Source organism: Hyla sarda, chromosome 6 (genome assembly GCF_029499605.1).
Source record: "Hyla sarda isolate aHylSar1 chromosome 6, aHylSar1.hap1, whole genome shotgun sequence".
NCBI lineage: Eukaryota > Metazoa > Chordata > Amphibia > Anura > Hylidae > Hyla > Hyla sarda.
Genome location: NC_079194.1, coordinates 138,674,928 through 138,688,178, shown reverse-complemented (window position 1 = coordinate 138,688,178; position 13,251 = coordinate 138,674,928). Strand labels below are relative to the sequence as shown.

Genomic DNA, 13,251 nt, shown 5'->3' with positions numbered 1-13,251 from the left:
GTGCCCTTCCAGGTGTTGCAAAACTACAACTCCCAGCATGCCCAGACAGTCCAGGCATGCTGGGAATTGTAATTCTGTAACATCTGGCCCTTTAGATGTTGCAGAACTACAACTCCCAGCATGCCTGGACAGTCTCAGCATGCTGGGAGTTGTAGTTTTGCAACATCTGGAAGGGCACAGTTTAGAGACCACTCCAAACTGTAACCCTCCAGATGTTGCAAAACTACAATTCAAAGCATGCCTAGACAGTCAGGCATGTTGAGCGATGTAGTTCTGCAACATCTGGCCCTTCAGATGTTGCCGAACTACAACTCCCAGCATGCTTGCAGTTGAAGTTTTGCAGCATCTGGAAGGCCACAGTTTGGAGACCACTACACAGTGATCTCCAAACTGTTCTCCTCCAGTTGTTGCATAACTACAACTCCCAGCATACCCTTTGGCTATCGGGCATGCTGGGAGTGTTGCAACAACTGGAGGCACACTGGTTGGGAAACACGGTCTGTTTCTCAACTGTGTTTCCCAACCCGTGGGCCTCCAGCTGCTGCAAAACTACATGTGGTTACCCACAGTGATGGCAGGACCACAGGGTGTAGGTGGATGGGGCAAGATCGTATTAGCCCCAGGGACAAGGTGTTATTAACCCCTAATGTTCGTGATGCCAGAGTGGTTTTTGGGTACTGGATCCACCCAAACGGTATCTCTGCCATTCCAATAGCTAGGCAGTGAAAAGGAGAGTCCACAACCAAGTTATGGTTTAACAAAGGCGTTACTGAGGTCAGATAGGTGTTATTATCTTCACAGCTAGGCCATAATCCCAGAGAGTTGGGCAGGAACTCGGAAGGACCTTGCAGCTTGCTGGGACCAATTATACTTGTGATAGACTTTAGATAATTGACTTGAAGCTTGACTAGACTGTAGATAGTGACAGCAGACATAGACTTGACTTACTGGAATGACTGTAGATTTGAGGCCTTCCAGGTACTGGACACTAGCACTGAGATCTCTGGTGTTTGCTGGTCTCAGTAAAGTGATGATGGTACAAGCAAGAGAATTGTAATGGCCGCCCCCTTTATATAGAAGGGGCTGAGCCAAAGCCATTGGTCAAGCTGCGGGTCATGTGTTAAATTGGTGCCCTCTGGGTAACATGTGATAACATAAACAAACATAATATGTGACATTTCACAGGTCCTTTAGACATTTAGTGGAGTCCTCCAAAGGTCCTTTTTACTGACTATACATTGACATACTGAGCTATAATCATATCACATTAAATAAAACTATAATACCAGCAGGGGAGACACTGCAGAAGAGCTCCCCAGGTCACCGAGGGACTCAACCTGACAGGGCCTAAGTGTAGTGCAGGACCATGTCCTGTACTGGGACATCACATACAACTGCCAGCATGCAAGGTCTGTCAGAGCATGCTGGGACTTGTACTTTTGCAGCATTACATTCACACGGTTGGGTTTACAGCGAGTTTCCAGCTTTAAGTTTGAACTGCAGCAAATTTTCCACAGCTGCTCAATCTCAAACTCGCTGTGAACCCCCGCCCATGAGAATGTACCCTCAAAAAAACACTACACTAAGGGTATGTTCATACTGCGGTATTCCCGGGGAATTCCGTGAGCAGAATTCCGCAAGTGAAATTCCGCACAGTGAACGTTGGCATCTGTGTGAATGGGTCTTCCGCGAGACCTGTTCACACTGCGGAATTTCAGCGGCGGACAATTCCGCCCCTGAAATTGTTCCGTGCAAAGAAAAAACATGTTCATTCTTTGTGCAGAAGTCCGCGAGCACTGCATAGCCGTCAATGGTGACGGCGCAGTGCCGCGCAGTCCTAGCGCCGCTGCCGACTGCCAGGCTGAATCTCCGCTCGCTGAATATCGCGAGTGGAGATTAAGCTACAAACCGGTAGTGTGAACATACCCTAACACAAAATGAAGAGTAAAACGCTACATATACACACCCGTACACTGTCGCAGCCCCCCCCCCCCCAATAAAAATTTAAAACGCCTTGTATGGCACGGTTTCTCCGTAACAACTCCCAGTATTGCCGGACAGCCATTGACTGTCCAGGCATGTTGGGAGGTTTGCAACAGCTGGATACACCCTGTTTGGGGAACACTTCCGTATGGTATCTTTGGTGGAGGAGGCAAGCGCCATACTTGGGTCCGTCCCCATACTTGGTAGAAATTGCTTTAAAAATTTAGGGTAACATTTTTCATTTTTACGTTCCATTTTAATGAAAGTTCGGCAATCACCTGTGGGGTGTTGAGGCTCACTGTACCCCTTGTTACGTTCCTTGAGGGGTGTAGTTTCAAAAATAGTGTGCCATGTGGGTGTTTTTTGCTGTTCTGGCACAAAGGGGCTTCCTAAAAGAGAAAAGCCCCCCAAAAATCATTTCAGCTAAATTTGCTCTCCAAAATAACATTGTCGCTCCTTCCCTTCTGAGCCCTCTAGTGCGGCCACAGAGCACTTTACATACACATGAGGTATTTCCTTACTCAAGAGAAATTAGGTTACACATTTTGGTGGGCTTTTTCTCCTTTTACCCCTTGTAAAAATAAAAAATATTAAATGGGTCTACAAGAACATGCTACTGTAAAAAAAAAAAAGATTTTGAATTTTCGCCTCCATTTTGCTGCTATTCCTGTGAAACACCTAAAGGGTTAACAAACTTTCTGAATGTCGTTTATGGGTGATTTCTCACAGAAAGGCCCCTAAAATCCACTTCAAACATAAATGGCCCCTGAAAAATTCAGATTTAAAATTTTTCGTGAAAATTGCTGCTATACTTTTGAAGTCCTCTAATGGGTTCAAAAAGTAAGAACATGTCAACTTTATGATGCAGTCATAAAGTAGACATATTGTATATGTCAATCAATATATAATTTATATGGCATGTCCATCTTCCTTACAAGCAGAGTTTCAAAGTTTGAAAAATGCAAAAGTTTCATATTTTTCATGAAATTTTGGAATTTGATGCAAGTCTAAACGAAAATTTACCACTAACGTAAAGTAGAATATGTCATGGAAAGTCTCTGAATCAAATTCATAAGTTAAAGCCTCCCAAAGTTATTAATTTTTAAAGTGACAATAGTCAGATTTACAAAAAACTGCTGCGTCCTTAAGGTCAAAATGGGCTACGTCCTTAAGGGGTTTAAATAAATAAATAAAATCAGTTTTTTGAGCTTTAAAATTACAACTCAGAAGATGGTGTACACATAGCCTGAAAAAACATGACTGGTTCATCTATCATAGTTATAACTAGGAAGAATTTTTGTGTTGTAACCAAAAGCAACAAACGTGATTGACATGATTTCTGCTAGTGTCAAATGACGGCTTGTGCATTGATGGACAACAGGCATTGACTCACAAAGTAAAAGAGAGTGGAAACATTTTATTTATTTATGTACTTATTTTTCTTAACAAAAAACAGATAATAAAATCCTGTAAAACCCAGTAAGGATATCTACTTGTGAAAATAACCTGCATCTGATCATGTGACCACATCCTGATCATCATTTTGATAATGTGACCATTACACTGATCACATTACCACATCCTGAGCATTGCACTGATCTTCTTCTCATGGCCCACAATCCTTTCATCATTGTCTTTCTTTCCCTGCAGTTTTATCCTAGAGTTGCTCCTTTGCGGGGTCGGACCACCATAACCATATGTGGGAGAGATTTCCAATCTCATAAGGTCTTTAATGGACCTCCCAATGCACAGATTACAGCACAGACTCATCAGGTGTTTCTTGGGCAGCGGCCTTGCTCTGTGGACCCAGGAAAGAGCAACAGCAAAAGGTGAGGACAGGACCTGCTTCTAACTGTGGGGGCCGTGCTCTTTGACCTTCATTGGGATCTCATTGGATTTCTTAACTTTGCAGCCTGGTGTGCACACTATGGACAGAGGGACCCCCAGATGCTGCGTCTCCTGCTGACATAGTTGTAACAATTAAAGAAAATCTGAAAAACATTGCATATTACGTGCATGGCATTGCAACCGTTAGTGGGTTCAACTTTGTGGTAAGGAATGATACAAGGATTATTGGGTCAGGGTATTGGAATGGTCCAGGACACTGTTTTGCATTTGTCTTACATTTTTTTAATATATATTCTGGTTGCTAGCTAACTGATGTTTTCTTCCAGGAGCCGGTGCTAATGTCTGTGTCTCCATCTTTCGGGCCATTATCTGGCGGATCTCGTCTCACACTGAAGGGTCAGAATCTGACAGCAGGAGAGATTCAGCTTGTGTATATCGGAGACTCGGAGTGCACCATATACAACCAGTAAGCACTTAAGGGGTTTAAGGAGTTGACAGCAGCCTACTATACATGCATAGATGAGGACTGAGGCTTGTATATGAACTGTTAATGTACAGATATCTAATCATTTGTCTGCCCTCCAGGTCATGTCTAGCTGGTGACCTGTGCTGCATCTCCCCCTCAGTCTCTTCTCTGGGACTCAGAAACATCACCTTAAGGTTGGACAGTGCGGAGACCCCTCGCCATCAGTCTTTTACCTACAAGCCAAATCCAGTTGTTAATAGTATTCAACCCAACTGCAGCCTGGCAAGGTGAGACATTATGGAATGGCTTGACCAAGATTCTGTATTATACTGCAGAGTTACACGCGCTATTCTGCTTGTGAAGTTTCTGTGTATATACGGTACATTACTTATCCTGTACTCGGCTGCCTTCAGAAATTTGGGGCCTCCTACACAGCTCAATGCCTCCTTGTCCCCATATATAAAAGTAGGCCCCTGTGTGCCCCCTATATAGTTATAGAACCCCTGTGTTCCCCTATATATAGTTTAGTGCCCCATGTATCGTACACCCCTCTGTGCTGCTATATAATTGTAAACCCTCTCTGTGCCCCCACAGACAGCAGCTTCCAGACATATACAGTATATGGCTGGAGATAGTATGTTTTTGTACTGGCCTGGTTTGGTGCTCTGACCACACTTCCTCTGGTCCATGGTCAGGACCTACTGGTAATGCCTATGGACTATAGCATTAGGTCCCCAAAACGATGGAGCAATGAAGGTTGGGTGATGGTTAATTACTGTTCCCAGCTCGGCCAGCTCATGTCTTCTTGCTCAGCTGCTCTGCTCCCTCTTCTTGAGCGTACGACATGTCAGTGATGTGCCTATGCCCGCTGCCTTGTGGCAGCCTCTGGGGATTTAAAGTGGCTGCGGGCCCATGGTGGAATTATTGGGATATCCCTGTGTCCTGAAAAGATCTTTCAGGACACAGGGATAACCCGATTATGCAGTGGTGGAGATGAGCAGTGTTGCCCCTTAATGGGGTACTTCCTTTATTCCCCCTGATGCCGGCCCTATCTATCATGATCCAGAGTTATTGTCTGTATTTGGCTGCAGCCACATGGGCTACAGTTATACTGACGCAGACACCAAACGGCATTCCCAGCCTACTCTCCCCACTCCAGCAACCTACAGGTATTTCTTACTTAAAAACTATTTTTATTCAAAAGCAAGTCATCCAGTAATACTTAATACAGGTCCTAGTATTAAACGTGTATGATCACCCCTTGCCTTTATGGCATACAATCGGGGGCACACTATTTCCTGCATGGACACAGGAGAACTCATAATACCATGTACACAAAAAGAAAATCGAGTTCAAACAATTCCTTAATTAAAATCATGATTTTATTAGTACAAATTTTAAAAACATAGTGTGAACAGACGCCAAAAATTGAAATTGGGATCAGGTAAGGTTCCAGTACAAAAAAGAGGGCTACTGCAAGCTGCAATGGGCTACCAAATATTATGATGTAACAATCAATTAATATAGTGTCTCAGTCTCTAAGAGAACTGCGCTGCATCTTTGATTATTGCTACTAAAGTGCTATATATACGGTATTCAAAGTATACACTAACCACAATTGTGGGTATAAAAAGGTTATAAATTAGTGTAAGCGAGTAAGAGTAAATTTCAACTTGCATGTGCATATATATACAAAAATATAGTATTGAGCAATAATAGTGTGATAATGTAATGATAGCACAGGCGCTTATCTATGGATCCATGCAGACTGCAAAGAGACAAAAAGACTAGTAAGGTGAAGTGCATATAGTAAGCTTACCCATGTAAGATTGCAGAGCCCAGACCCCTACGATCGTTTCGGTTTCCCTTTGTCAAGAGGTACTACTGAAACAACACCGCACCACATACTTTATAGTGCTCGCTATTACTTACAACTAATTACAGCTGTGGACGATTCTTCCGGCGCATGCGATAATAGTCTTCCGGATGTAAACAACCGCCCCACTTCCGGCGTCCACACCGCTATGCGCATGCCCGAAAGAAGTAAATTTCCGGACATGCGTACTACGGCCACGGTCGCGTCGGAGGGCGGTATATGTTGATATCCGAGATACCGCCCTCCGACGCGACCGTGGCCGTAGTACGCATGTCCGGAAATTTACTTCTTTCGGGCATGCGCATAGCGGTGTGGACGCCGGAAGTGGGGCGGTTGTTTACATCCGGAAGACTATTATCGCATGCGCCGGAAGAATCGTCCACAGCTGTAATTAGTTGTAAGTAATAGCGAGCACTATAAAGTATGTGGTGCGGTGTTGTTTCAGTAGTACCTCTTGACAAAGGGAAACCGAAACGATCGTAGGGGTCTGGGCTCTGCAATCTTACATGGGTAAGCTTACTATATGCACTTCACCTTACTAGTCTTTTTGTCTCTTTGCAGTCTGCATGGATCCATAGATAAGCGCCTGTGCTATCATTACATTATCACACTATTATTGCTCAATACTATATTTTTGTATATATATGCACATGCAAGTTGAAATTTACTCTTATTCGCTTACACTAATTTATAACCTTTTTATACCCACAATTGTGGTTAGTGTATACTTTGAATACCGTATATATAGCACTTTAGTAGCAATAATCAAAGATGCAGCGCAGTTCTCTTAGAGACTGAGACACTATATTAATTGATTGTTACATCATAATATTTGGTAGCCCATTGCAGCTTGCAGTAGCCCTCTTTTTTGTACTGGAACCTTACCTGATCCCAATTTCAATTTTTGGCGTCTGTTCACACTATGTTTTTAAAATTTGTACTAATAAAATCATGATTTTAATTAAGGAATTGTTTGAACTCGATTTTCTTTTTGTATCCAGTAATACTCATAAACCTCTGGTGATGTAAAAGTGTACAGCAGAAAAAGATCAGGTACTGGTACTCTAGCTATTTTAGATATTACGGGCACAAAAGAAAAGAAATATTGAGAAAGAGAAACACAGCCGCACATCCACAATTTGTGTTTTGATGTACTTGCTTCTCAGCATAAATTCAAACACTAACAGGTTGTTAGTATACATTTTGATCAAAAAGTACAAGCCCACTCGCCATGCCACATGCATACTAACAACCTGTTAGTTTTTTAAATTATGCTGAGAAGTAAGTAGATCAAAATACAAATGGTGGATGTGCGCCTATGTTTCTCTATTTGTGTTTTACAAAAGAAAATGAGGCGCACTCACCGATACTTGTATAGATTAAAAGTTAATTCTTTATTTCATATCCATGAAAACTTGTAAAGGGAAGACTATCAATTCAATTGACTATCGTTTTATGTCTAGTAGAGATGCAATCTCTGTCATCACTATATACAGTATATATTATCTGTCTGTATACACTGCTCCCTTATATTATATATAGAGACTGATATTTGCTATATTGTGAGCTGGCCACATCACTGCAGTTGCTAAGGCACGCTTGCGTGCAGCACACATCATAGGATAGGGGGTTCCCAAGTTTGGTCAGGCTCAGGCCAGCGCAAAACCATAAAACACCACTGCCACTGTATAGAGCCCTGCTGAGACCACATCTGGAACTATGTCCATTTCTAAAGACCTCCCCTGCAAAAACATTGAAAACAGAACACACAAATGGTGAAAGGTCTTGAGGGTATGTTCACACCCTTTTTCTATTTTTATCTGTAAACAGTAAAAATTTTTTTTTTTTTACCATAATCGGTATTGATATTTACTAAAATAAGTCATTACCCTCATGTCTCGGCATACTCTGACAGATACCAGGACTCTAATCATTGTTATTTTTGCCCAAATTACACATTTGACCACTTCTACGGCTTAATGCCTGTATACATTTTTACATTGTATTGCCCAGCAGCGTATAAGGCACAGATGCTAATTGCTGTTAGGCAATGCCCAACACGCAGCCTCATTGTGAGCGTGCCCCCGGAAGGGACGTGAACTTCTGGAAGCGGCGCCGGAGGCTTTGGAAACGTGGGCCTCTTCTGAAGAGACACGTGTATATAACAGCATGGAGCATCTCAGTCTGGAGCCAGGACAACTGCTGGTAGCTGCTCCATACACTGTGGAGCAAGCCGTGGATGCCGCCACTGCGGCTGAGGGTACAGTGAGTACTATCGTGTCGGTGGGGCTCCACTGTACACACTGCATACACCTATTCCTCTGACTTTAGATAGGTGTACTGCGTCACTGTCATCCTATGTGTTAAAACCACTATATGGGATCTGCTTTATTATTATATTAGGCCTTTATCAATTAGCTTACAGCAATTTAGTAGTTGTAATATGTTGTAATATCTCATATTGACTGATATCTTTGTGCATCCTATTCGCATTTTGTTTTATATGATCTGAATTTATACTTTGGTTGTACTCCTGTGCTATATTTGTGCTGTCTGGTTGGCCCCTGAGGAACCCATCTACGTGGCGGAAACGTGTTGGGTGTACCAGGGCACAGGTGTGCATGTATCTCAGGGATTTACAGGGCGAATCCAAGGGATAGATCGGGGCAGGGGTCTCCCTTTTTAGGCGAGTGCTCCGATGGTCCCTGTGGGAGCAGGGGTAGTAACATCACATCTCCATGTAGGGTGGCCCAGGGTCATTTGCACCAACACTACACCATTTTCACATCCCCAGGTCACAGAGTAAAATGCATTAAGACAAAATGTGGGGATGTCTATTGCATTTCTATATAAGTATATGCGTAGGCCGTGGTCCTTATCGGGCCTCCGTGTGTTGTCCTGACTTTGTTGTGTGGTAGCCCAGTATGGGAGGTGTTACCCCGTGCTCCTGCTGTACTGTCAGGCAGCCTCCTTCAGTGTCCCCAAGGCCCCTGCACTTGTTTCCCCTTTTTAAAAATGTTTTACCATGTAAAGTGTTCTAAAATGTAATGTTGCTTTAAGAGTTGTACCATATGATATGTGATTGTTACCCAGGAGGTACCAGTGACCAGGTGATCCCAAGAATGACCTATGGGCTCCCTGCTAGTCTCCCCCATATAAGCCCTGGGTGGAGCTAGCTTCTCTCTCTATTGAGCTCTGCTCTTCTCCTAAGCTGAGGTCCAGTGCAGTTGTGTCTAGTGTGTGTGTCCAGATTGTTGGAGACCTCAAAGTCAAGTCCTGCAGCCACCATCAAGTCAAGTAAACTAAAGTCATAGCTTTAGAGTCGAGTCAGGTCAGTCCCTGTCAACTGTCAAGTCAGCGTGGTCTGCATTCAATTGTCCAGTCCTACTACAAGTCCCAGTAAGCCCTTAAGGTCTCTGCATCACTGGTCCCTTCTTGGGCCCTAGCTGAACTGTATGGACTTTACCAACTGTCTACCCTCAGTAAAGCTACCTTTGTAGGTAACTTGGCGTCTGAGTCTTTATAGCCCCAGTGCCTAGCCCAGGATCCAGTGGTATACCTTCGGGTGGTTATAGGCTAAACCATGTCCTGGCGTCACGAAAACAAAGGGTTAATGCCATTTGCCCCTAGGGTAACAACATCTGCCCTGCACCACACACCCCGCTACCACAGTTGTTTGAATATCCAGAGTGGGGCTTTGAATATTTTAAAAGTTTCTCTATTAAAAGTTATATTTTAATGTTGTACCTGCCTGTGATTTTTTTTTTTTGTAATTTATTTGGCTCTCGTTGAGTATTTGTCCTGTGAACAGCAATCCCAAATCTAGTCTCAACGTTATCCAAGACCATATTGTTTTCTGTGTTGTATAATCCAAAATGGCTCAGTCTGTGTCTTTTTTTGTCTACAGGGGAAGCTCTCTGACCATTCAGGGCTTAAACCTGGATTCTGTATCCAGTATAACGGTTGAGTATCAAGGAAAAAAGCAGGTGAGTGCACCCTCAGATCTACGAGTGACGGGGGCCCCTGGATTTCTCTGTATGGTGCAGATGTGGTGTCAGGCGTCAGACTGTGTAGCTGACACATACAGTATATATTATAAAATATACTGTAAATTATTCAGTAGTAGAAAAGCAATCTCTTGGGGGTAGACAGGCAGTCTGCAGCAGACACACATGGACATTGCATTCCATGCATAAGCACTTTCATCTCATTCAGTTAAATCTTTAGGTTGTGAGAACACAACTGAAACAAAACAAGCAAAAGAAAAACATTTGCCTCTCTGGCTTGAAAAAAACCTGAAGGGCTTGTAGTAGGAACCAAATGCCTGGTACCAAATACAAACACAAATAATGCCACCCATATTTCCTGACACCCATGTAGATTTGTACTTTCATATCATTAGCTCCAGATTTTTTTAAATGTCATAACATCTGAGCTGTGACTAAGCCAAATCAGACAGGCCCAAACGAGGACTGCTGGATGACGTGGAGCCCAGCCTACTCTCCCCACTCTAGCAACCTTAAAGGCATATTCATTAAAAATGATTTTTTTTTTTCATATCAACTGGTGGCAGAAAGTTAAACAGATTTCTGAATTACTTCTATTTAAAAATCTTGATCCTACCAGTTGAGTTGTTCTTTTCTATTTTGACCACAATGCTCTCTGCTGACGTCTCTGTCTGTCTCAGGAACTCTCTAAAGCAGGAGAGGTTTGCAATGGGGATTTGCTTCTACTCTGGACAGTTCCTGAGACAGACAGGTTTCAGCAGAGAGCACTGTTGTCAGACAGAAAAGAACAACTCAACTTCAGCAGCTAAGTATATTATAGATTAATGTATGCAGAATATCTTTCTAATTGCATGTTATTAAAAAATATTATATACACAGGGGCTGATACTAACAGGGGGTCTACTACTATCTACAATGGGCTGCTACTACCTACAAGGGGGATTTTTACTACCTATTGGGGGGCTGCTACTACCTACAGCCTGATTTTATGTACCGTTTGCTTGAGGAAATTTTCTGTAACTGGACCTCTTTGAATTTTAATTGAATACGGCCCTAGGGGGACGAACAAAGTGTAAAAAAAAAAATTATAATTTTTTAGTTGGTGTATATCACTGTGGCACGATGTGACTAGCAATAATTGATTATTGATAGTTAACATAACGAAAGCTTAACATGAATTGTTACACTATGGATCAAAAGTGGCAAATGTGTCTGATCAATAACCCCTTGTATTCTGCAGGTCTGTGAAGGTCCCTTCTCCCCTAACCGTATCCTCTGCAGAACTCCAACATTAGAGGATAGGATGTGGCGTGGGGAGCTGCAGCTGCAGCTGGATGGAATCCTCTATACCTACCCTTTCCCCTCCTTAAAGAACTACATTATTCACTCGTTTGAAAATGATGAGAAGCGTTTCAAACTGAAAAAGGGGGAGACCGAGATCGAAACGCATGTAAGATCGTGTGACAGAGACTGTGTGTAAGAGAGGACATGTAAGGTGTGTGGGAGTGGATACATGAGATGGGAGATCTGCAAAAGGGACATGTGAGGTGTAAAAAGTCTGTAGAGGCTTTGTGTAATGGTGTTAAAGAAAATCTGCCAGCTGGAAAACCATATATAAATTGTTGATGGAGCATCTCCATTTTACATGTTTGTGGTTTCAAACTGCTAAAAAAGCACCTTTTTACTATGATACCAAGTGTCAAGGAAGAGTTCTCAAGCCCCTAAAGTACACTGGCCTGGAACACCTTCTTGCTGTTCCTCTCTTAGGTTGCGTTCCCACCTGGCGTATTTTGCTGCGTATTTGCTGCTGCGTATTTTCCTACCCATTGACTTCAATGGGAAAATAAAATATGCAGCAGCAAATACGCCAGGTGGGAACGCACCCTTAACTTCTGGTGCCGAGCCCTGTATAAATCCTGTGCTTGCGCTGTGCATTGATATCATAGCAAGTGCACAGTGAGTGCGCCGCAATATCAGTGCGCATTGCATGTACATGATTTAGACAGCAATTGGTGCTTTAAGTCAAACACTATCTCTCAGTCAAGCCGGGAGAGGGTGCAGGGAGGAGTTCCAGCCCAGTGCACTTCAGAAGCTTGGGAATGCCTCCTTGACACTTAGTACAGTAGGTGTTTTTTTTTTTTTTTTTTTAGCCATTTGAAACCACAGAATCTGAAATGAAGGTACTATATGTCTTCTTGCCCTATTAGCTAGCAAACCCTGTAACAAATTCCCTTTAATAAATTTGGAGTCTGGGGGAACTTTTCATGTTGATGTCTTAACCTGCACATTATTAAACTGTCCCCTGCATTGTTTTATGCTCAGATTTGGGGGATTTTCTGTCAGTTCTTACATCAGATTCGTCCAGTGACTTCACGTATTTCCATTTCAGCATGAGTTCCTGTCACGGGTGAATGGCTGCCTCAATGTCTCCATGACTGTGGATGGCCGAGAGTGTTATCCTAAAGTCCTGGAAAATGAAATTACCTGTAGGATTCCAAAGGATCTGGTCATTCCAGCACAGGGGGCAGTTGTTCAGGTACATGTCCTACTGCACAGTCCAGATAATACAAAACGTCACTATCCCGTTTGTAAATGTGGTCTCCTGTGTGCTGCATCTGTCAGTGAATGTCCGTATTCTTCATGTCAGTGATTGGTGCATCGTGTTTCCTTAGCCTGGACTTATATCTTTATCTGGTCACCAGGTTTGCGTGGATGGTGTCTGTACAGATTTGGGTCACGTGGTTGTCCTCAATTTACTGGACTCTGTCCAGGGAATTGTGCTGGGGACTGTTGCTTCATTACTGGTTGCTGCGGTTTTAATTTTCCTTTTATTAAGACAAAGAAAAAAAGGAAAAAAGAAAGGTGAGGTGTTCAGACTATGGCTATGACTGACACAGTGAGTGCAAATGTTCATTTATAACTGGGCTCTTACTTTTTTTACAGTAGCGGAAAACCTGGAACTGCTGGTGAATAACAGAGAAACCATACACTCTCCAGTTGCTTTCCCTCATGGTGACTACAGGGAGTCTTGTAAGTGTTCACTGTTGTATCTAATCTACACGAATGATGCC

General features: G+C 42.9%; 1 protein-coding gene across 4 annotated transcripts in view; it reads left to right on the top strand.

Moving 5' to 3' along the window:
- The window catches only part of MST1R (macrophage stimulating 1 receptor), a 53,717-nt gene that overhangs the window by 33,227 nt on the left and 7,239 nt on the right, over positions 1 to 13,251 (top strand). For all 4 annotated transcript variants that reach the window (XM_056525210.1, XM_056525209.1, XM_056525207.1 and 1 more), the window contains exons 7-15: positions 3,634 to 3,812; positions 3,896 to 4,034; positions 4,158 to 4,297; positions 4,417 to 4,584; positions 10,081 to 10,159; positions 11,421 to 11,630; positions 12,570 to 12,716; positions 12,883 to 13,042; positions 13,124 to 13,210. In XM_056525210.1, coding sequence (XP_056381185.1) covers positions 3,634 to 3,812; positions 3,896 to 4,034; positions 4,158 to 4,297; positions 4,417 to 4,584; positions 10,081 to 10,159; positions 11,421 to 11,630; positions 12,570 to 12,716; positions 12,883 to 13,042; positions 13,124 to 13,210 — 1,309 coding nt within the window. The remainder of the gene's footprint in view (positions 1 to 3,633; positions 3,813 to 3,895; positions 4,035 to 4,157; positions 4,298 to 4,416; positions 4,585 to 10,080; positions 10,160 to 11,420; positions 11,631 to 12,569; positions 12,717 to 12,882; positions 13,043 to 13,123; positions 13,211 to 13,251) is intronic.